The sequence below is a fragment of the Pempheris klunzingeri genome, chromosome 15 (genome assembly GCF_042242105.1).
Source record: "Pempheris klunzingeri isolate RE-2024b chromosome 15, fPemKlu1.hap1, whole genome shotgun sequence".
NCBI classification, from domain to species: domain Eukaryota; kingdom Metazoa; phylum Chordata; class Actinopteri; order Acropomatiformes; family Pempheridae; genus Pempheris; species Pempheris klunzingeri.
The window spans coordinates 7,521,971-7,547,189 of NC_092026.1; the positions used below are offsets into that span (position 1 = coordinate 7,521,971).

At 41.8% G+C, this 25,219-nt stretch overlaps 2 protein-coding genes across 25 annotated transcripts in view; one reads left to right on the forward strand and one right to left on the reverse strand.

Moving 5' to 3' along the window:
* The window catches only part of mbnl1 (muscleblind-like splicing regulator 1), a 39,278-nt gene extending 32,958 nt beyond the window's left edge, over window positions 1–6,320 (reverse strand). For 21 of the 24 annotated variants that reach the window (XM_070845013.1, XM_070845009.1, XM_070845006.1 and 18 more), the window contains exon 1: window positions 869–1,093. The gene's annotated coding sequence lies outside the window, so the exon portion shown is untranslated. Of the gene's footprint in view, window positions 1–868; window positions 1,094–1,867; window positions 2,162–6,216 lie in introns of those variants that run through there. The other 3 variants (XM_070845012.1, XM_070844989.1, XM_070844988.1) reach the window with 3 other exon arrangements.
* Window positions 6,321–15,384: 9,064 nt separating this feature from the next.
* Window positions 15,385–25,041, forward strand: LOC139214412 (cullin-3-like). Its single transcript, XM_070845258.1, has 16 exons — window positions 15,385–15,662; window positions 18,310–18,507; window positions 18,797–18,910; window positions 20,421–20,581; window positions 20,877–20,991; window positions 21,083–21,311; window positions 21,453–21,598; window positions 21,737–21,913; window positions 22,046–22,216; window positions 22,363–22,470; window positions 22,737–22,861; window positions 22,965–23,061; window positions 23,208–23,342; window positions 23,524–23,710; window positions 24,098–24,243; window positions 24,463–25,041. Exons 1-16 carry the CDS (start codon window positions 15,603–15,605, stop codon window positions 24,592–24,594), a joined length of 2,301 nt encoding a protein of 766 aa, XP_070701359.1. The 5' UTR covers window positions 15,385–15,602; the 3' UTR covers window positions 24,595–25,041.
* The last annotated feature ends 178 nt before the right edge of the window (window positions 25,042–25,219 follow it).

Here is a 25,219-nt window from a genome sequence, read left to right on the forward strand (position 1 = left end):
GGTTGAAATGTGGTCATAACACAGTAGGAACATACAGGGAAGCCCCTGTGTAATAAAAGCTTAACCTGTCAGCACAGATTCAGCCATGCACATAATCCTGTCTGTAAGGCAGATCCTAGATGATACGCTACTCACAAAAATGCAGAGCAAGATTTTGCTGTATATGTTAATACACAGATGCATACAACAATACTCAGGGAGCAATTTTATCTTTGACATTATTAGCCCTGATGTTCACCTACAACAGCAGCACGCTCCTCAGGCTTCTGCTGCACAGAAAATTGACAGTCTACCTGCAGCAGAGCTACAGTGGGGATTATACAAAGTCTCGACGACGCAATCTGCCACACATCTGTCTGTGTTGTGCATGCTTGCATGTGTGTACATACTTGTGTGTGTGTGTGTGTGTGTGTGCTACTGTCTGAGCCACCCCGAATCCCTCTAAGTCACAACAACAACATTCCTCATCATCGCCCCAACCACGGACACACCACCAAGAGGAAACCCAGAGAGTCGAGGGACAAAGGGGGGAGGAGGGGAGAAAAGCTTGAGTTTAAAGCTCTGAGGATCCTCTGGCTTTCACGTTACGTACCACGTTTTCAGTTTCTCATTTTATCAAAATCATGTCCTGCTCTTATTCAGGACAGTTTTTAAACTCTCAGAAAGAATGAATGCCTACAAAAAACTTTTTAAATTATTATACTTGAATCTGACAAATAGCCAGATATTATCGCACGTAGGAAAACACTTTCATTCTGTTTACCATAGCATGATTCACCCAGACAACTTAACTACTGAAAGAAAGAAAAACATTATGGGTCAAGACCTGTTATCTCCCAAAGCCATAATGAAGTGCAAAACTACTTACTTTCACTCCAGTTTAACATCGACAAGTAAAATCCCTCCATTTACTCCTTCTCCCTGTCTCTCTCTCTTGTTCTTGCCCCTCTTTCCTTCTCTCTTCAACTTTCTTCCTCTCTCTTAGTTACTCCCCCTCTGTCGGACGCATGAAAACACTCACTTAGTCACACACACACACACTAAAGCACACACTCCCACAGACAGAGTCACCCTCTCACACACTCTCTCCTCCCGCGACCCGGAATGCTTGGCAAGATCCAACTGTACTGAAATACTGTGCTCACCATATAAGGTAGCAGCAGCTTCACATGTCACACATAATTTACATGCAGTGGGGCGGGAGTTTGCCTTACACAGCACACACACGTAGAAACACACATACACACATGCAAAACCATGCTTCCCCCTTTAGGCTGACGCAGCAAGGGAGGTAAGAGAGAATCAAATCTTGCCATTCTCCTTGTTAACCAAGTACTGCAGGATAACTCCAAACATGTCCGATGTTGAGTCAGACGGAGGGAATGAAAGCTGAGTGGGCGATCTATTGATCCTCTCCACTGCTTCCTGGAACAACCATTGCCCTCCAAACACACACACACACACACACACACAGACACGCACAAACACACACCAGCAAATTTTCTTGCTAACTAGCGCTACCCTCAGGAAGTAGCTATTGTATGACTGTCTCCTCTGAGCCAAGAATGTGTCTTACCGTGCATGTCTGTGTGTGTGTACGTGCATGTCTGTGTGTGTGTACGTGCATGTCTGTGTGTGCGCCTATATCTATAAAACAAGCTGTAACAAATAGATGTTAACCCTGTGGCACACATACAGAACACACACACACACACAGCAGACACTTAAAGCAAACAATTCCCATATCTCTACCTATGCTCCGATGCACAGGCGCTTACTTTGCAAAGTAAAGACTGCAGCACACACAGGAGGAAAGATCTAGATAAACCAATGAGACGAGGAGGAGGGCTACGAACCAGGCTCTTACCTCTCACATTGCTCTTCAGTTTGTGTGTGTGTGTGTGCTTCCGCCTGTCGATTGACTCTGTGTTTATGAGTGTGTTCAGACAGGCCGCGACAGCAGACCCCCAGGCACCGGCTGGACCATTCTCAGGCAGGCAGGCAGAGCGCAGCAAGGCAGAGCGACTGGCAGAAGAGAGGCAAGCTAGTGAGCGAGTGAATCAGCAGCGAATGAGTGGAGGAGCTGTGCGGAGCCGAGCACCAGAGTGAGAGAGAGGGAGAGAGAGAGAGGAGGAGTGTTTGTCTGTGTGATTGTGTGCGTGCGTGTGTGTGTGTGCGCGCTGCAGCGCTGGCTGTGTGCGCTAGTGTCTCCCCTCCCCTGCCTCTTGAAGTGGCTGAGCTGGACTGTGCTGAGCTGTGCTGAGACGGGCTGGGCTGTGTCTCTACTGACTCCCAAGCCTCTGGATCGTCTGTCTCCTGCCCGAGGAAAGTGGTGCTCGCTGGGTGGCGGTAGCAACAGCTGTGGAGGAGGAGGAGGAGGAGGAAGAAGAGGAGGAGGGAGCCCTGACTGCACTGGGCATACAGATCCTGCAGTCCCCTCTCCCTCCCTCTCTTCCTTGCTGAAGGCTGGCCACGCCCCCCTAAAACACCAGGAAGTGCTGGTTCAGTTACAGCAACACTGCCCTTGCCTTTCCAGTGAGGAAGGAGCATGGAGGGAGGGAGGGAGGGAGGGAGGGAGGAAGGAAGGAAACATTAGGAAATCACAGCAAGAAGATAAAGAAGGAGAAGAGAAGGGACAAGTAACAGGGTAAACATGGAAGCAAGGAAAGGCCATGTCTAGTGAGGAAGAGCATTAGAAAAACAAGCTGGTACAGTGGTATTAAATATGAAAGGAAAAAAGTAAGATAGAAACAAGTGAAACAAGGGATTCAGCGAGGTGAGGATGAATAAGGAGAAAAGCAGCAGTTGGAAAGATTGAGTAGATTAAGGGGTGTGGAGGAAAGATTTTGGAAAGAAATTTAACGGGACTTTGCGACACATTAGCTCTGGCCTCTGTCTGGATCCCGTCTCTCTTTCATAGTGCAACTCCCAGACACCTCAGTTTAGCCTCTTGCTCACAGCTCTTGCCCACACTATAAAAGCAAGACACACTGAATTCCACTTATTGAAACTGGACTACGCTAGTGAATGGTTATACATTCAGAGTAACACAAAAGGGAGTAAATACATAATAAAATGACTAATCAGAAACATGCAGACCGGTGCAGTCTAGTTACAGGTCAGCAACATTTATAAAAAAGGCTAACCAAGACAACACTGAAGCAACTGCTGTTGCCAACTCTCCTGTATCGTTGTTGACACAAGGCTTCTGCTGCCACAGTCCTTGCATCCAGTGGAAAGCCAGGGAGGCAAGAGGAGCCTTCAAGAGTTTGATTTGGACCTGATACTGCAATATCCGGTAGCCATGGAGATAATGGGCTTCTGCAGGAATCTTTACAGATTTCAGGCTGTGCACTGACTGGACTTGTGTCTGTGACACGCTTCATTTGCTTGTAATCAAGGAGAAAGTGCATCCATAACACTGCCTGTTTGGAATGGTGAACTTAGCATGTCAATGTATTTACATATTTACTAAGAAGGCACATTGCTCAAACTATAGCTGAATCCATTTTGACTGAGATCACACCTGGGCCCATACTTGTAGGGAGATGTGAGAGCCCTTTCTTTCTTTGGTGCATTTGCATATACATGTGTGCTACTGTGAAAAAATATCCCATTGCCTCTCCTATGCAAAACTGTTGCAGCTGTCTTTCTGCTTCACCCCTTCCTTGTCTATCTGGACTAGTTTACACTGCTGCACAGCTCTGTTTAATACAAAGCTGGTGATAAGTCATCTCTAATTTACACAGCAGGCCTGTAAACCCTGGGTGACAATCTGTGGTAGAGCCCCAGCTGCAGTGCTAACCCTTTACCTAGCCAATATTCTTGTGCAATGTCCCTGAGGACTAACATGTTGTATACTTCAGAGAAAAGCGAGGTGTCATAGTACTATTTTAGTTGATCATGTTGTCATAGACAGTGCCATTATTAGCTACAACAGCCTTGATCCAGCCATCATTCATTAGTGATGTATTTCCAACCATGGGAACATGCCTGCTCGAACACATGCAGTACGTCTTCTACATTAGCGGAGGAATTAGTTGATCAATGGAAGCAGCAGGTCGCTCGAACTTCCAAATGAAGTTTCCCTTCACCCATGATGAGGAAACGTAGTGATTGATGTTGCTCTGGCTCAATAGGAGACACATTAGCAACGCCTCCAAAGATCTGGGCTCTTTGCGAAACTCAGACACTGACGTGGAATTTCCCCTCTTCTGCTGGAGCTGAGCGCATGCCAGTGCTTCTGCTGCTTTCTGTCTCTGCGTCTTTCTTTTACTCCTCTGACCTGCCAGTCCCTATTTCCTACTCATAATCATTCAACTGTCATCTATGAGTCTGTCTTTTCATCACTTTCTCTCACTTGTGACTAAGTCTTAATTCCCCTAAATATCCCCCCAAACAGCTACAACCACTTGTCTATTTGTCACAACCCACAGATGAATATTCCCTGAGTCCAATTAGAGGTATAAATGTAGAGCCAAGCTCAGCAGCTACCAGATGGTTTCCTCATTCAGCTCTCCAACTAATAAAAGGACTAAACAACTAAAAGTTATATTCTGCATATAATTTTATCAAATGTACAACAGGAGCCTGGTTCTTCTTTTCTAGTTTACATTTCTTCAACTGAGGTGAAATGTGCCGTATATTTTAACCTCCCTCTTCACACGTCTTGTGGGTCACAGATAAGAGGATGGTGTGACTGTTGTTCTCTCTAGGAGATCAATGAGACAGTATAGCTGTTTAAGTATGAGCAAAGAGCAGCATGAATCAACATACTGGGGTTAAGCACACTGCAACTAACCAACTGAAAACAGGAAGAGCTGTGTGTGGTGTAGTTAAAGGGGAATACCACCGATTTTACTCATCCAGATCAGTGAACTACCCATGCGGCATACTACTCAGCCTCTAACAGTGACAAGGACGCTCGTAATATTCCAGAAACTCCTTAACACTCTAATCTTAATCAATTACATTTCCCCTGAGCCAACAGTATAGCATGTATGAGCCGCCTCCCTCTGTCAAACCATCAAGTCGTAACCTCTCACCTCTGTCCACCCTTATTTTTTCCCTCCTCCCTGATGAACGCAACTTTCCACCTTAAGCTTCCATATCATCTCAGCGCTCTGCTATTTCCCAGCCCTCTGTAAATGACACTGGCTGGCTGATGTGAACTCTCACTCCACTGAGGAAATGTCCCAGAGCTTTTGTGTGCCAAACTCTGACGGCTCATCTATCACTAAGGCCGCAAATACACATTACACTCCCATTACAGACCATCACAGCAACAACTGCAACAGTACACAGTCTTGCAGGAAGCTCCACGGCAGGGAGCTGCGTTCAACGTCAGCCATTTCACTACAGCTTATTTTAGAGGCTGCAGAAGGAGAAAGCAAAATATTTCTTTGAGGTCACTTCAATGCCTAAAACAACTCCTGTGGATGTTATTTGTTGCTTTAGAATATCTAGAGTGCCCCACATAAACATAGATGTTATAAACATGGTAGACATTAATAAATATAAACATGACAGTGGGACAAGTTGTAAATGCGTGTAAGCTGACAAATACCCCTTTTCGGGTGTAAACCTGCAGTCATGTTTCCCTGCTGCATACTTTGTGGTTTTCTCTTAACTTCTTTCCACTTTGACGCAGTGGGGGGAAGCAGGTGCAATTCAAGCTGTCAGGTTTGAAATACAGAGAGAGGAAATAGCACAATGTCTTGTCCCCATCTGACACCATTGTGTGTGTGTGTGTGTGTGTGTGTGTGTGTGTGTGTGTGTGTGTGTGTGTGTGTTTAAGCACCATTTAAGTTTGAAGCTTATCTTGGAGATAAAATGGAAACGAATGGAAACACCCTTAGCAAAGAGGCCACTTGAGCTTTCAGCAATTTTTCTGTCTAAATGCAACCAGCAGACCTATTGCTGCAAATATTAAATAAAGTCTCTTTACATTCCAAACTTATTACAAAACTTTCAAGGTACAGATAATCATTAAACAAGGTTGTATAAAGAGATAAATACTGCAAATGTCGGCGTGCCTACAGCTGAGAAACTTTCCGTTGTTGCGAAGTGAAATATTTATATGTTGAAAAAACGGAATTATCACCAATTACAGGATTATGAAATCATCAGGAAACACAGACTACGAGCAAAAGTCAGTTCAAAGTTATCTACAGGCAATTATCCTACAGATAGTGATTTTACAGCCATTGAGCTTACCTGTGTGTCCGTCAATCGCTAACGCACCACTGGGACAGACAAAGTCACTTCAACACAGGTCACACATCCCGCAATGCACTGTGGGATGCACTGACATCTTCATTTCTCTCTTCCTCTACTTCTCTCACTCTCATCTCTCTCACTCTCATAATAGCACCTTCTGCTTGGCAACGGCCATACCACAAATGTGGTCAGGTTTATAGCGAACCATCACTGCGCAACATCAAGTCACCATGACAACCGCTTTTTATCTCATTTGCATCTTCCGCTTGCATTATCTACTGATGCCAAATATGGCCACCTTGTTATTTCCCGCCTCTCTCTGTATCCCCTTTTTGTAACTTCCTCTTCCCCTCCATTTTCACAACTGTGTGTATGTGCTTTGTGTCTAATGTATATGCACACACAGACATGCAGCCTGCGAGCGTGTAAAAAGAGGAAGTGCCTGTAACATTAGACCACTTTGCAGCCTGAGAGATAAGCAGTGAAACTGCTTTTTTTAAATCAGGAAGTGGGGTGTTGTAAAGGCTGCTGTTGAGGGACTTAAAAAAAATGAGACTTGCAGTATATTATCCCAATCGTCTCATGGCAGGTGCATCGTCACGGGATTTCACTTACCCCCTCAGTTCTTCTTCTGCGAGGTCGGTGTGGGCATTTGGCTTCTTCCTCTTCCTCTCCCACTGACTGTGTCTATCAAACTATCACAGGAATGTTGAACCAGGCCCCTGGAGCCCACACACAGCAACGCTCAGCAGCACTCAGCACCTGTCTCCGACTGCCAGCACAGAGAAAGAGACACGGTCAATCACACCGGACAGCACAGCAAAGGGGAGAGAGCAGGAGAGAGTGGGAGGCAGACAAGCATTTCATCAGCACAAAAAAAACATACCGAGCAGGTTGCATGTTTTGTGCTCATGGCATCATGGTTACAATTTGTTAAATGTTATATATATTATAATTAAATTCATTATTAATTCTCTGCATATTTACCATAAACAAAACAAGGTCAAGAAAAGTTGCACCTTCTGTCTTATGTCAGTGTTCTGACATTTTAAAAATGGTTTTCAAACATAACACCACAAAAAATCTGCATGTTGCTTCAAATATAATGTTACTATCACAATCCATACTTTAATCTACCAATACCAATACAGTGGATATAAAGAGGTGATATCTAAATGCATAAAACACGAGCAAAAATGTGTTTAAAAAGTTAATCTGCACTACTTAGAGGCATTTTACTAAGACATTTAAACTAAATTTCAAGTTGAATATCTATAGCCTACACATAAGCCTATATAGTTAGAATGAAATGGCACCTGGCCAAAGGTGGATTTCAGGGAATAATCTGTTAATGTTTAATTTACTGAAAGTATGTGCTGACCTCTTTAGTTATCTGAGTTGTCAAAAGATCATTAAAAAGATTTAAAGAAAAAAAAAAAACATTTCTGTTACACAAAATTCTGATTATTTTTCAATGAATTGTCTTTAATCGATGCTTTATTTTCTTGTGAAATAATGGATACTTATATCCTTTAAGATCTCTCAACCCCCCCCAAAAACCCAATCTAATAAGGAAGTTAATCAGCGAATGATTTATTGATGTTAAAATGCACAACATCACATGAACTTTAATTCTATTCATATTTCTCTTCAACATATTCAGAATATTATCAAGAGATGCAACCTCTCATCTCAAGCTTTCCAGACATATCATCTCTCCATCTGACACTCAAACGTACCCAGGCAGTGTCTGGAGAAGCTCTGAGCATCAGAGGCCCCGAGCACCAGTCGGCTTCCCCTCCTCTGGGCTGCAGGGCTGCTGGGACTCATTGAATCCAGGCCTAATTTAGCCCCTGCTGCTTCACGAGGTGCCAGGATTCAGAGTGAGACTCCTTCCCTTTTTAGGGCTCTCTGAACACTGCAGGCTGGAAGTGGCACTACTGCATTCCTAGCTGCACTAAGGAGCTGGAGAGACAGAGAGAGAGCCACAATATTTTAAATGGAAGCACCGTTTTAATTATCTAGGTCCAAAAGTCCTAAACTTGTATGTAAATATTTTAACATCACTCTTATTTATTGAAATTACACACACTGTAAACTGATTAATGTGCCAGTATGGACAGTTTTACAATCATCTTATCTTTATACCACTTTTCATAGACAACGGACAGCCTGGTCCTTTAATTGACTGGGACACATTGCACACTGTCACAACAGCTTGCCATAAACTCACACCAATAATTAGGTGTCAAAAGAAGACTAATCTGAGTCTATACTTACTGTATCGACTCAGCCAGGCCCTGACACTGTGTCATGTAATCTTTAATAACCCCAGTGTGCACTGAAACTAGATGCTGCTGGCCTAGAAGTGCATTTGAGGGAGAAAATGCTCAACTTACACTTACACAAGATACATAGTACTTTATTCTAATGTTTTTTCCTCCCAACATGTTGGATATAAATAACTTGTATGTAATTTAGTAATTTGTAGTTCGTCTTTAGCATTTTATAAACTGATTAAATTCTTTCTTCAAAAACTTAGACTAAAAAGTAAAAAGAGACAAGGCAAGGCAGCAGCACTCATGAACATGATAGACACGTCACTATTTATTAACCGTGGCAGCCCATGTATTTAAAATAAATGGATTAGATGAGGATTACTCACTGAGCCACTACTCCCTTCCCATCCTTGTGTTTTCTACAAGTGATATGACAACACGTGTATTACTGAAGACAGTGATCACATAAGCCATGGTATGGCATACACAACAGGATTATCTGTGGTGGAGAGATGAAGTGTCATCTTTACCTCCCACCCCCTATGGGGAGCGCACGATACACAGCTGCCATTTTACTGCAAGTGTGTGGAATAACCCTGGCAAAGACCGATTCAAACTGACATAATCCCATTAGTCTGTTCAAGGTCCCTGTCTGACCACCCTGCATAATGAGGAGCTAAAGGCGGGGGCAATATCTATTAGTGCCTGTTTTTACAAAGAGAATTATTCATGGACAACTATTAATTCAATTAATCTCCTCTCTCTGCAAATATTATCATTTTTAAATCATATATCATTTTATAACATTTTCAAAGAAAGTTTGTGTTTTCGTAAGTCTTTGGCTGTAAGTCAACCGCTGCTCCAGCTATTAAGATGGTTGTTGAAAATTGTTTATCTTTCCTCTTCCATATCTGACTCCAGCCTTCTCACCTCCATATATAGTGCAGTTCACTGAAAATCTTTGCAGCTCCTTGGAAATCCTTTTACCATCTAGCATCATTTATGTGAACAATGAGCTCAGTAAAATGTCATGCAATTAAATGAGGTATGTCATCACTAAGGGGCAATTAACTGGCAAGAGACATCAATAGAACATTAAATTACAGTCTTGTGGTATTTAAGAGGTACCTGTTTCGCCAGTATATTCAGATAACAGCCATTGTTTAAGGAGTGAATTAACAATGAACAAACCAGGAAGCTGTTCAGCTCTGATCTGAAGTCATCTGCTATTCATTCATTATTTCAATAGATAATGAAGTATGAAGTACAAATTAAACACTCACACTTCAAATGCAAACCTGGGTTCCCTTGTGTCTTGTGCTGCTTTGTTTGTTTTTATGTATGAGCAGGACTTTCATCGAGTGAACTCTTTTCTTTATATGAGGACCAATAGGGCAGGGTAATATTAATGTGGTCAAATATCAAATACACAGTGTGGATCACCTATCAGTCACATTTCACTGATAAATGTACCAAAAATGTGACAATGTTTTGAAGGTAGATATTTATTGCTATAACTACTGTGCTCTGTGGGTCATTTAATTCACCTGTAACTCTAATGTGCAATTCACCTTTTGAGGAAAAAGAATTCATGCTATATCAAGAGATTATAGAAAAGGTTCACAATTTTTTAAGTGTGTCTTAAAACAATAGTCTGGTGCATGAACGCTGAAACAGAATTCACTAGTCTAGTTCACTAGTAATCATTATTACATTGCCCAGTCTAAAGCAACTATGCCTCCTTGGGCTTAGGGTAAGTATGGGGAAAAGGTTCAACCGCCAGACTTATGTCTATATCAAAAACATTTTCTATATCGTACAAGACCCTCCACTTAGTAACATAGCAACCAGTGAACTCAACATGGCACCTATTGTAATTCTAAAACTAGCTAAGCTGAGTGCCAGACATAATTATATCTCTACTGAGCCAATCGCATAGGCCCTAGCCATAAATAACAGACTGCTCCCCTACAGAGCACCAGTCTGTGCCGAAAAGTCAACAAACACTTTCTCCAGTAGCGGCTCTCTTGCTCACTACTGGATTCATCTTGTTCAGAGGAAAAGGGGGAGAGAGAGAGAGAGGCGTCAGGCCTATAGGTTTGCTAAAAGAACGAGAAAGAGAGATAAAGAGAGTGGAGAGGAAAAGAAAAACAAATGCAGCCTATGATTACTGAGTCATAATGAAGGCTGTTGGATGGGGCTGTGGCTATGAACTATGTCATTAAAGACAGTGCTGAGAAGCTGGAAACCCTACAGGTCTCTTTTGAAACACTGGCATGCTGGAAGACAAGGACAGATGGGAGTCAAAAAGTCCTTTCAAACAGCTTCTATGAAGTTGTTACAACATTTCACAAATATTACACTAATAATCTCAATAGCAGAAGCCCTCTTGTAAGAGGCAGTGGCTGCTCTTTAAAGCCTTATTACCCTGTGTGTGTTTTTGCCAGACAGCAACCGCAGCACTCTGTGAAACAGCTTAGACTCTAGGGCTTTATATTTAGATTTTACGACCAATATTGAATTCTGACCCAAGATATTTTCACCACGGTGATTTAAGATGTCACCTCGATGGGGCAATAAGTTATAGTCGCAATTACGATCAAATCACATCACATCACATGGCTGCAAGGGGACATTGGTGCATTTGTCCACTCTGGGTGATGAGAGATGGGATTGGGAATGTGCCTGCACATATGACATTACTAACATGTTAGAAAGTAACAGAACACTGGAGTTACTCAAGGGATTTGAGACTTTATCTAACCTCTTAATGTCATCTCATCATCATCACTGTGGTAACAAGTTCCAATGAAAAAAATAGCTGCATGGACACACAATGACAAAGTAGTTTCAGAAATATTTGTTAATGTGTTTTTAACTGCACTTACACTCAGTTTTCATGACAATGCATTAAAGCATCCCATCTTATCACATATCTCCTGAGATATGTAAACATGACTGATAGAAGTACCATTAGACATCTTTGGCATGTGTCACATAATAAAAGCAGATGTGTCCTGCCTTCCTATGCTATTTGTTTCACTTAGCACCTCTCATGTCATCAGGTGACACCGTCTAGACTTCAGCACATATGCAACGAGTCATAATCTTATCCTTGCTTGTGACATATAAAGCTTTCATAGCTGCACATTTTGACAAGGATCAGGTCAATACTGTTCTTTTACTGAGTCACTCGGCAAGCCCACGGACTGCATACTTGTCATTTCTCAGATTTTATGCCATGAAAAAGCCCAGATTTAGAGCACAGTATTGGCTTTTAAAACCTTAGCCTTAACTGTGATCTTAAGATTTTATGATTGTATCATTAGGATTTTATTGTTATATGATTTTGATGTTGTTCACAGTATCTTCGACTGTATTTACAGTTGGTAAAATTAAACAATTGACTGGCAAAGGTGTGACATAATCAGTCATACTGTGGGTAGACGCTTATACCTTAAACAATAAGAATAGACAAATCGCTTCCTTTATGCAAACCTGAAGGACGAATGTATTCCAGTGGAGGTGAGGAGACTGAGTGTGATGCTACAGGCACAGCAGCCTGACCCCTCTCTTAGCTCCCAGGACGTTTTCCTCAAGCCTCCCTATTGGGATTCTGGTAGCCTACATTCCTTGCTTCAAGGTCGGCAGCAGTGGCAAATTAAATTACTTGTCCTGTTTTGTGGTGTTGGCGCCAGGTCAACAGCGACTTGGCTAAAATGATGAGTGCGGGATTCTGAAGGGAGCCGCATTCGTCCTGAGCCTCTGGTGTCATGTTTGCAAAGCAAGTAGCAGTGATGAAAAGAGCTGAAATCAAAAGCAGTGTATTAAATTCTGCTTCTGTAATCACTTGCAAAAAATCAATTACCTCTGCTTTCAAATGCACCACTTTATACTGTTGTCCTTTGGGTTTACCCTGCTGCTGGAGAATGTCATGTGCTTGCACGTGGAGTCAAGCAAGAGTGAATTAGTCCTAATTTTGTTAAACTCCACTGCACACGCCACCTGCTGGGCATGTTGAGTATGATATGGGGGAAACAAAAGTAAATGTTAAATGCGTCTTTGTATTAATAATGTTGCGGATGACAGTAATGACTTAGAGTGTATCCACCCACAGTAATGTTGCGTTTAATTTAACAACATTTTACACAGACATCTTTCACTCAGCAGAGTCTTCGTTTCTGCAATCACAATGCATTTCTGTCATGTAGGCTGTCAACATCTCGTGTTAAGTGCCTCTACAGCAGCATGTGGAGTTTATCTCTCAGTTGCTGAGGGGGTTGTTATCAGCAGACAAACAGCTTACACACCACACGGTGGAATGGGAAGAACTTAGAACACGTAATGTGGTGTCAAAACACCACACAAGCAAGCAGGCAACTTGATATTATGCTTCACTCTGCTGCTCGAATGCGCGCCACAGAGGTATATCTGCATTGTCACCAAGCAGGAGTCCGCGTATCATCAAATAGTTTGTATGTTTTATCTTTGTAGGATCAAGTAATTTGTAACTTTGGCCCTCCAAGTGATATGTGTCTCACAGAGCACAAGCTGCACAACAACAACATGACCTCTGAGCACACACACAGTGGTTTGTAGCTGCAGCACTTCCTGTGCCGAAACCACAGTTCACATGACACAAACATCACTATCAATATGGGAGAGGATGTTACTCATCTGATATATACATACTTCTGTAAGTAATTTTCTAGAATGCATCATTGTTACAAGAACCATGGCTAGGCTCACATGATGGGTGATCATGTTTCACCTCCTATGTATTCCCAAGAAGTCCAGTGGAAGAGGCTTTGAAGAGGAAGAGGGGCGAGCATAAAGTCTGAGTGGACACTGCAAGCAGGGGTTGCATCACTGATAATGTGTGGAAATTTAAGTAGTGTATGCAGCAGAGGGTTTATTCCTATGTCTACTAGATGTGCAGTCCCATCTACAGTAGTTGTACAAGACCTCTGCATTAAATGTGAGCTGTACACTAAGCTTTGGTAATGAGATACACAAATCCACTGCAGATATGTTTCACTGCAGAATAATCAATCTACAATCAATGTGTGACACTATCCATCTGCTCAGGAGATAAAAGGTATGAAAGGTGTTAAAAACCAGAGATATAGAAGTATCATCACAGTGTGTTGAGTATGTCACTGGTAGTTGTATTCAGAGGTCCACTTCAACCAGAAGAGGTCAGTGAAACAATGCTTTTCTGCTTGGTGTTAGGTTACTCATTAAGCATGATGCTGGGTCGACTTGACACTAGAGAGCAGCAGAGCAGCATCAAACACTCTTTGACTCATATTCACACACATAAACACACACAGCAGTCAACTGGTTATTCATTTTGCTTATTTACGCTCTTTTAAGAGTTTATCTGTGTGTGTTGTTTTTCGATTTTTGTGCATGCAGTAAGGCTGTCGGCACAAGCCCTGATAATGGTGAGATCAGTGTAGAAATTGAGAGGTCTGTTCTGATATACCTCATAGAATAAACACATTTGGGGCAGAGAGAAGAAATCAAAGGTTTAGTTACACAACAAAAATATTTTAGACAAATACCATCTGTGTCCATCTATGCATTTTAGCCATATTGAGAAGTAGTCTTTAGTTTAGAGTTTAAAAGAGAGCCACTTCAACCTAATCACCTTTGCACAGACTGTTAGACCAAAGGCACATCTCTCCCAAGTACCTATTGTTGCTTTACGTTGACAGAGTAGATGAATATTTAACAGGAGGAGGGAAAGTGGGAGGCATCAGATCACTGAGAAGAAAATAACACTCTCCCCATCATGTGACCAGACTATCAATGGTCTGATGACAGACTAGATTGCTGCTCTTGATTGGCGGCTTATTTCTTTGCTCCCCCGAAGTTGAGCATTCGAATCAACTCCGAATGAGAGAGGTCTCACACGCAGACTTGTCTATATGTGTGTAGGCTTACACATATAGACTGTGCGTTCGCAGGTCAGATGGGGTCCTGCGGTGGGGTGGAAATGTGTGTGGTCAGCACCACGGACAGCGAGCAGAGACTTTTCCAGGTGATCAGCGCAATGCGGTGGGAAATCAGGAAGCTGGAGCTGGAAAACATGGGCCTGAGGAGGACTGCGAGAGCTAACCTCCGAAAGATTGCAACAGTTCCCATCATGACACCAGAATGCAGAGGTAGACTCAGCAAAATGTATTGATAAATAATCCAATAAAAGCAGAGAGGCTGGTCTTTAAAAGTTTGGGTTTTTGTGGGTTTACTGTATTCCAAGTTTGGTGTAATATTATGATACCCCAATGATTATCATTAATGCACATTTTGAAATTGTTTCTTCACTTTTTCAAGGGAGTTTCATAGACTCACCTATTTGTTGTTCTACTGTTTTTTTCTCCTCATTCAGAGAGCGTCGTCATGACAGTGAGGAGATATTCAGTCTTCCAGCCGTTGGCCCATCACCACCAGTTGGACAAAACTAAGCATCAGTGGACCTGAAAACAGCAGAGATGAACATCAGCACGGTGCCAGACTGTATCTGACACTGACACAGGCCGCTTAAGGTGGTGGCCTCAACTCACCTTAAGGCAGGGATAGCATTAGCATAAACTCTATTTTGACACCTGGGGCAAAATAATACAACACAGCCATTAAATAAAGTAATTTTTTCTGCCCTTGTCAATCCTTTTTTGTTTAAGTTGAAGCAGTTAATGTTTAATTTTGTAAAAACGCCCTTAAATGCTCGCTGCTTTTCGTTAAAAAGAAGAAGCTAAAAGCTAACATTAAAAACGTTGTGCTAATGCAATGATGTGAGTGAGCAGTTATTAGCAACCTGTGGAATGCACCTGTCAGTGTGGCAGCTCTACTCTCGCGAGACTTTGGCGTTGCGCAGTGGAGTCCAGCCGTCCGCCATCACTGCTCACAAGCTAACATTAGCCAAAAACCACTGAGAGCAGAGCGAGTGACAACAATATTACAGATACACAGAGCGACCTAATTCCCAAAGGGAAGGTCACTGAGTTTCCCTGTCGCTTTCCTGGCGTAGAAAGCAAACTACTAGCTGCCTTTCATGTAGTCTTTAAGTCAACTTAGACACGAAAGTCGTTCTAACTAATCATGTCCAACCTCAAAGGCGGCACCAAGAAGGACACCAAGATGAGGATACGAGCCTTCCCTGTAAGTCTTTACCGGCTCTGGAGGCGCCGAGACGCTAACTATGAGACTCGAGTACCGAGGATGACAGCTCTTTATGCTAGCAACTGCCTGCTTGCTAGCTGGTCAAACGAGAAAAACATGTCATTGTCATGTGAAAACCGCTGCTAGCTGGACAAATTACCCGAAGCACGTTAGCTGTGTCATCAGTTCAGTTTATTTAACGTTAGCTAGCTTTCTTAGTTGGCTTCATCGTTTGAGTTAATGTTAGCATATGTAAAGAAACTTCCCCAGTGACATAACCGCTACTAGCAAACAGTAGCTAGCTAAGTAGCAGGCCCGATCATGTTAGCTGACTTGACGCCAGCTAAGTTGCCGTCAGTCCGCAAGTATCCTCTTGCTGGGGTAACAGCAAGCCCTTTGTGCTGTTGGTATTTCATTGCAGCTTGCATTTGGTGTAAAAGCTGTTAAATGTGGAAATTAATACGTTGTCATGTAGTGTTAGCTTGAGAGCTAATCCAACTTCAGTCTAACGGGAGACTACAGTAAACATGCCTTGGGTAACTTGAGCAGCTAGCGAATGTTGTTGTGATCGTCGTCCATCCATCTACCTGCTACTAGTACTACTGTCACATAGTGATTTCACAAACATCCGCTGATCACTGAGCTGAATTACACATTCACCCACTCAGTTAATCTCCATTAAGAGCACAGTTGTCATTTTGTGGGATTTGCAGTCTTGCCTGAGTTTCACCTAGTCCTCACAACACCCTTCCATTTGTTTGTTGGGTGTTTAACACAGACAATTGCTTTCTATCCTGTTGGATGTCCAGGTTTATGAGTGGGTGTCTGGCAGAATGAGTCAGTGAGCAGACCAGTGAACACAGTTAATCCTCTCTCAAATGCTGAGCTTACATGCAAGTGCAACACCAGCCCATCAGTCCAGTGTAGCTACTACCAGGTGGTCTTAGTCAGTGTTAAAAGAAATTTGAGGGGATTTGGGGATAATATTAATTGATCCAATTGCAGCGTATGTATTTCCAATAGCTGTTGAAACATGCTCATCTGGTGTACCTCTTGCATGGAACTTTTTATCTGAAGTCAGTTTTATGTGTATTAACATGACACCAAAAACTTAGTTGGCAGCCTACGTGACTGAATGACTGAATGTAAGTGATAGCTGAAATGCTGAATTTTATAATGACATTGCCAAATAATGTGGATCAGTCACATCTGGCTGACACCTGATCCACCTCATAAAGTCTGTATTGGCGCTGGTACGCCCATCTCCTCATCTCAGCAGATTTCTCTGCGTGACAGACAATATAGAGACCTTCCCTTCAGGACAGATTCTGATCATGTTCTTATATGGTGGGATATCCAGAAAGTGGCTCATACTAGGATTTTGCAAATGGGCAGAAGTCAAACATATCATGATAAAAATAACACTGTTTAAATAGAAGATAGTAGAAGGTTACCTGTGGTCACAACTATTTTATTTTCAGCCAGAAAAGTTGAACTTGTCAGAAATGGGAGAGTTTGACACACTTCACGGCTTTCTTCCTCTTCTCTGCTCTCTGTGCAGCTTTGGAGGTACAGTTTAAGAGACATGATAACGCCCAAGGACTTCATCTCTTGGTTTACTGACGTCATCACATTTTTAATCCTTTATTACGACTCTCAGCAATAGAGACTCATGTGTTGCCACGGTGTTTGGTTACCTGTTTTCTAGGCTCAAGCACCACATGTCTATGGGATTGTAAAGCTTTTCATGCAGTGTGCTCAAAGCATCTTCAAGACAATTTGTAATGCACATTGTGTTTTTAGCTGTTAAATATTGATTGCCAGAATATCACCACCCTGCCAACATTGCTGTGATTTTTGTTTTGTTTCTTGGCTGTTGCTTGCTGCGAACAGTCCGCTTTTTTTCTTTGCTTTTCCTCCATTTTCCTCTGCAGTAACCAAACCAATAACATGTTGTGTTGGATTTGTTTCACAAACTTAACAATACAGTTTGTGGCAGTATCTAAATTTCTACTTTCTTGATATTTTTGTTATAGTTCAATTTCAGCCACTTGATATTATATAATTTATATATCTCTCTGATGCTGGTGATATTTGACTACACATGCATAAAATAGTGATTTGATCATAGCTTTCTTTTAGCCAAAGCTAACTGCTCTTGTGCTTAGATGTTCAAATTGCTATTAGGCCTATATGCTTGCAAAGTTATCTGACAGCAGACAGAATATTTCAGGAATCACCTGGCATCATGTGCGTTGTATCACAGAGAGATTTGCAATTAATTGTAGTTACGTGTGGCTGGTTTACAATGATGCTACTCTTTGGCATGCTATTATGCTTGATCATGTTATCAAGCAAACACCCATGTTTTCAAAAAGCCATTTCTTCCCTGTCCACACACTGCAAGGTTGAAATCATAAAGAAGACAAAGCTTTAGAAATCTGTAATTTCCTCAGTCATTAACAGTGAAGAGCATACATTGGACTTGATTATGCGTATGGATCTTTTTAACAAGTACTGCTTGTGTCTTCAATTTGTATTTCAAAGTGTAATCCTTTACGTTAGCATTGTTCTCTATTTATACCATGTAGAAATAGTGACATATAGACATTTTTTAGGTAAACACACATGCTTCTTTCCTTCCTAGATGACAATGGATGAGAAGTATGTGAACAACATCTGGGACCTTCTAAAGAATGCCATCCAGGAGATCCAGAGGAAGAACAACAGTGGATTAAGCTTTGAGGAGCTGTACAGGAACGCCTACACCATGGTGCTCCACAAACATGGGGAGAAACTCTACACAGGCCTGAGGGAGGTCGTCACCGAGCACCTCATCAACAAAGTAAAGAAATGATTTTATAATCAGTAACCGAGCACTGAGCTTGAGTCCTGTCACTGCTGAGCAAATTAAATGAGAAGGATTTGGAATTTGAGATTACCTATGGTAACTTTGTTTTAAGTCACATCTTTGTTCTAAGGTTCTTCAGGCAACTATTCCTTATAGATAGAGAAAATAAATTACCTTGTTGATAATAAAATGGATATAGAACTTTTAACAACAAAGTGAGTGCTTGAAGGAAGTTGGATTAATGTGACATTGGTCAACTTAGGCAACCTGTTTGTTTTTTCAGGTACGGGAAGATGTCCTAAACTCTTTAAATAATAACTTTCTGCAAACACTGAATCAGGCCTGGAATGACCATCAAACTGCCATGGTTATGATCAGAGACATCCTCATGTACATGGTAAGTGGGCAGTTGTGACCCCTCTTCTGTCATACTGATTTTGTATAATTAAGTCATTCTGTTATACATAAATTAATGTACAACGGTTTTTACCATTTCAAAGTGCAGTGGTGGCTTTTGTTTTATGTCAACGAGAAAAGACGAGAAGTTCTGTTGTTTCTCCAGTGTTTCTTATGCCTCTGCAAGTGGATTATGGTACTCGATCCTGTCGTGAATATTTTTGTGCTTTTGAAGAAATGGCCTTTTGTTTCCAGCTCTGGCCAACCTTCACCTACATCCTATTTTGGACTTTGATTGTAAGGTGCTGCTTTATATGTGAGCCTTACAATGAGCCTCTGTTGCTGTATTTTTTTCTTTTGTTGGAAAACTGGCAGAGCTAGTTGATTGCCAACAGCAAGTCCAAAGTGTTTGTGTGGTTGTGTGTGAGTGAGTGAGTGAGCCCTTGAGATCGGGACAAGTGTATGCTAAACAATGGCACAGTCAGTACGGAGACTATACAGCTCTCCTGGGGTTCCTTTGTTCTACATTCTCCCCTTTCCTGTCCTTGCCTAACCCCGAACAGTTGGCTTTCTGTTGTTTAACTACTGCAGACTCACTACGTCTGTGCAATTAGGGCAGCCTGCTGTTGATCATACCTGCCTGCAGACTTACAGAGGAGAGCCAGACAGATGTAGCAAGTGTGACTTTGCTTTTCTCACCAAGTGCATTTACGTTGTTAGAAGCCACTGCTTCTCTTTAGGCCCTAGAGACATCATTTATTTGTCTACGAGAATATAGTCACCATTCACTTCCATTTAGTGCTGACTGGAGCATGTGTTTATTTGTTTTTTCTTCAATTTTACAGTAATCTGATTTTATAAAAGAAAACGAATTTACTCTAAGAAAAAAAAGGAAAGGCATCAGATTACTAAACCCCATGAGCTCATAAAACTAAAGCTGTGTAAACTGGCAGACCTACAAGTAAGTGCGCTGTTACACACAGTAAGGGAAATGCAAGTCACATTTTTATACCACTTAATATGCTGGAAGTTTATTGTCTAGTAGAAACCACCTCCTGTAATTTGGCTCTGGCTAATATTTGACTTTCTCGATGTTAATGTCAAATTTTATTACTGAATGACGTGGTAAATATTTTGTCCTCTACATTCCTCTTGAATATTTATGTTTTGTAGAAGAGGTTCATGTCATAACCTTGTGTTTTTCTTGGAATTATTAACCTACCAGTCATTTATTCTGACACGCTAATGAGAACCGATAAAGCCTCACAACCTCCCAGTAGATTGTGGAATACAGAATGAAAGTTCCTGGTATATGCAGCCCCTATAAAAAGTTAGTCAGCGTACAAAGTACTTGAATACAAAGAAATGGGGAAAAATGCCTTTGATGCAAACTGTATACTCAGACATGTACAATAGTTTTACTTGTGCTCTTCAAGTTTTTCTTCAAGATTTATTTTTAGGAATGTAACAGTATCTAATGTTGTTTTACCCCATTCTCTCTCATCTCTCAGGACCGGGTCTATGTTCAACAAAACAACGTGGAGAATGTGTACAACCTTGGTCTCATCATATTCAGGGACCAGGTGGTGCGTTACGGTTGCATTCGAGACCACCTACAGCAGACGTTACTGGACATGATTGCTCGTGAGAGGAAAGGGGAGGTTGTAGACAGGTATGCAGGGGTTCAACTTCACTGCTTGAGCTTAGGGATTACTGTAACAGTGAGCCTGCTCCAGGATGCCCCAAATTTTGGTTGAATTAGAAAATTAGGTGCAGCAAGTTTAGATATCTAGATTTCTGTCTTGATCTTATGTGTTTTAACTGTATCCATGCATTATAAGCATTTTTTGTTGCTAATTGGAGTAGATTTTGTTGCAGTATATTATTTTCTGAAAATGAAAACATGGGTATTTCAATGATAATTTGCTGCTATGAAAAAATTGCATGTTTTCCCTCATTCATTGTAGGGGAGCCATTCGAAACGCCTGCCAAATGCTGATGATTCTCGGCTTGGATGGCAGGTCTGTGTATGAGGAGGATTTTGAGGGCCCATTCTTAGATATGTCAGCAGAATTCTTCCAGGTGAGTCTATGGTACGGTTTTTATGTCTTTATGTTTTTGTAACCATTGAAAATCGTTGGAATAATACAGCACACAATATCTGCCCTTTCAGATGGAGAGCCAAAAGTTCCTTGCGGAAAACAGTGCCAGCGTCTACATTAAGAAGGTCGAGGCCAGAATCAATGAGGAGATTGAGCGAGTTATGCACTGCCTGGACAAGTCTACGGAGGAGCCCATCGTTAAGGTTGTGGAAAGGGAGCTAATTTCTAAGCACATGAAGACCATTGTGGAGATGGAGAACTCTGGCCTTGTCCATATGCTCAAGAACGGCAAGACAGAAGGTGAACGCTTTGCCTACTTGATGTTTCCTTTTTCAATTAATTCTAATTATGGTTTTGAAATATAATGAAATAATTGCAAGCAAGAGATATCCTAAACAGTTTTTGTTTCTGATTCTGTTTCCCACCATGTCTCCCTCTCAGATCTGGCGTGCATGTACAAGCTGTTCAGTCGCGTGCCAAATGGCCTGAAAACGATGTGTGAGTGTATGAGCTCTTACTTGAGGGAGCAAGGCAAAGCTCTGGTGTCAGAAGAGGGAGAGGGCAAGAACCCTGTCGATTATATCCAGGTATGCACGTTGAATGATGCATCAAGAAGCTTTATGTCCAAAGGCTTACATGCTTGGAGAGCCCCGCTTAAATTGTAAATGAGAGAGACGTGTCTCCTTAAAGATTAAATCAGCTCTTTGTAACTGCCTCCTCAACAGGGCCTGCTAGACCTGAAGACACGATTTGATCGTTTCCTCCTCGAGTCCTTCAACAATGACAGACTCTTCAAACAAACCATAGCTGGAGACTTTGAGTATTTCCTCAACCTCAACTCCCGCTCACCGGAGTACCTGTCCCTTTTTATTGATGACAAGCTCAAGAAGGGCGTCAAAGGGGTACGTAGCTTCTTCAAATTCTCTATTGACACATTAAAAAGCGTTCTTACATTTTGATGTTCTGCAAGAGTTTTTGTTTTTCCGTGTGTTTTACATTACCCCATTCTTTCTCCTCCCATCTTGTTTGACCAGTTGACAGAACAGGAGGTGGAGTCGATCCTTGATAAGGCCATGGTGCTGTTCAGGTTTATGCAGGAGAAAGATGTGTTTGAAAGGTACTACAAGCAGCATCTGGGGCGCAGGCTGCTCAGCAACAAGAGTGTCTCAGACGACTCGGAGAAGAACATGATCTCTAAGCTCAAGGTGAAAGAGTGAGAAAGTTTTGGAAACAGTTGTATGCGCATAGCCCTCGCACTTTTCTCCGTGATTTCTATTTCCCTGCTCATGTTGCCCTAGTTACACCCTCTCAGCAGTTTGAGCTCACTGTCTTCTGCCTTTCTCCCTCACAGACAGAATGTGGCTGTCAGTTTACCTCTAAACTGGAAGGGATGTTCAGAGACATGAGCATCTCCAACACTACTATGGATGAGTTCAGGCAACACATACAAACCACGTCGGTAAGCACCCTTTCAGGAAAAACAACACTAATCATCAAGTCACGGAAAAACCCTTTTTTTTTTTTTTTAACATGAGGCCAGTTTTGAAAGGAGAATTCATGATCCATGTGTTTATGGGGGAACATTTACATGGCAGACTGGGTTTTAAGTCATTTTTTAATTATTATTGCACCAGAATGTCACACAAAGTAACTCATAGCTGTTGTGCAACAATTATTCTATAACAGGAATGTATGTAAAAATTTAATTCTTAAACAAACTTCCAGGCATCTCTAAGTGGTGTGGACCTCACAGTAAGAGTCCTCACCACTGGCTACTGGCCCACACAGTCGGCAACACCTAAATGCACCATCCCCCCCTCTCCCAGACACGCCTTTGAAGTCTTTAGAAGGTAACGCTCTTAAATTCACCCAACTGTTTTACTATACATATGGGAATCTTAAAGTCTTTCTGTGTGGTTTCTAAAGAACTGTGCCCTGGGTTTTATTTTACAGGTTTTACCTCGCTAAGCACAGTGGTAGACAGCTCACACTGCAGCACCACATGGGCGGGGCAGACCTAAATGCAACTTTCTACGGAACTATTAAAAAGGTGGACACAAAAAGCCATTTACATTTTTCTTCTTTTTGCAAGCCACATACAGTGGTATTGTTTGGTGTTGAAGTTGGTAAGATACTTCCTTAAGGTTCTGTCATAATGTAGAGTCTCCCTTTCCTTCCCTTCTGCTTCATCTGCAGGAGGATGGTTCAGAAGTGGGTGTCGGAGGTGCTCAGGTGACTGGCTCTAACACTCGGAAGCACATACTGCAGGTCTCCACCTTCCAGATGACCATCCTCATGCTCTTCAATAACAGAGAAAAGTGCACTTTTGAGGTGGGGACACAATGTGATACCTTCATCCGAATCTCGCTCTTCCATTAGATCCTGTCGTCCTTGTAGAGGTTATTTTTGCTCGCTGCGTGATGTGCATGGATCCTTCTCACTGAAGACAGTTTTCTAATAGTTCGTGTCCCCCTTTTTACAACCTTATCGCCCCTTTTGTCCCATTCTGTAGGAGATCCAGCAGGAGACTGATATTCCTGAGAGGGAGTTGGTGCGAGCGTTGCAGTCTTTGGCCTGTGGGAAGCCCACACAGAGAGTTCTCACCAAGGAGCCAAAGTCCAAGGAGATTGAGAGCGGCCACGTGTTTACAGTCAATGATCAGTTTACTTCCAAACTGCACAGAGTCAAAATACAGACTGGTGAGCAAAGTTTGTATGACACCTGCTGTCACTACAGAGAGATGTGTCCACCACTGAACTGCTATGTTTTTGGTTTCTTTTCTCAAAATCTAAAGCGTGGACTTGTTTCTATACTCTTAAGCTAAATGCGCCATTACTGCTGTACTGTTAAGTTATCCTGTCATTTTTTTTTTTAACCAATATGAGTACAGTTATTGTCATCTGTTAATTGCAGTTTCAATACCTCATGTACAGTAGATCTGCATTTAGCTCAGAATATAAATAGAATATCCCAGTATCATGTGTAATGTATATGGAGTATATTCATCTATGTAAAACAGTACATTGAGAGACCTACTACATTTTCTCCTCAAACCTCAATCTTGTCCCTGCATCCTACTTTCCTAGTTGCTGCTAAACAAGGAGAATCAGACCCCGAAAGGAAAGAGACGCGGCAGAAAGTGGATGATGACAGGAAGCATGAGATTGAGGCAGCCATTGTCCGAATCATGAAGTCAAGGAAGAAGATGCAGCACAACGTCCTGGTGGCAGAGGTAAGGGGCCCACGTGACAATACACATTTTGGTCTGTTTCACTGTGATCATGGACAGCAGTTTTCATCCAGTTACTCTCTCTTGTCTACTCTCCTTAATCCCAAAACATCAAGTTATTTTCGTGTAACCTTGTGGTCTGCAGAGAAATTGAATTTAAAAGGCTTTCTGTAACGGTGAAAAGGTGCCTTTTTGTTACATCTTGTGACTTTGTATCTTCAGGTGACTCAGCAGCTCCGGGCACGTTTTCTTCCCAGCCCTGTGGTAATAAAAAAGCGTATAGAAGGACTAATAGAAAGAGAATACTTGGCGAGGACGCCAGAAGATCGTAAAGTGTACACCTACGTTGCGTAGATGAACTGTGGATGGGAGGAGGAAGAGACTGGATGGGGAGAATTGGATTTGTTTGTTTTCTTTGGACTGTTGTTACGCATGGACTGGAAGTTTCTTTTAAAGACAAATGCTGGGAACCTGATTCATTGTCCCTTACGAATAAACACCGAAAACACACTTAAATGTGGAATAAAATGTTGGCGCAGACAAAAACATCCATCAAAACTTGTAGAAAATGATTTTTAAATCAGGCCCAGTCTTCCTATTCCCTGTGAGTTTTAACATGGATGGATCCAGCTTCAAGCTTTTCACTGTTTTACCCTTGTAGAGATCAAACTTACGAAGAATCCCTTGGGAAAAATGTGAATGCACACATTATTTTTTTGTTCCAATACTGTATAAAATAAAATTATTAAAAACAGCAAATGTGGATTGTTACAAAACTAAAATAAAAATAATGAGTATTGATGCTCTGTAGTTTTTCACAGAAATCTTCTACATTGGACTCTTATACTTACCATCACTTATGTATTGTAGTCAGTATGAAAACAGCAGTTCAGGTCCAGGTGTTATCTGCTCTGGTTAAAACTCCCTCTTTATTACACAAACTAAAGTACAACGATTTGAGCCCAAATTGGCTCTTTGT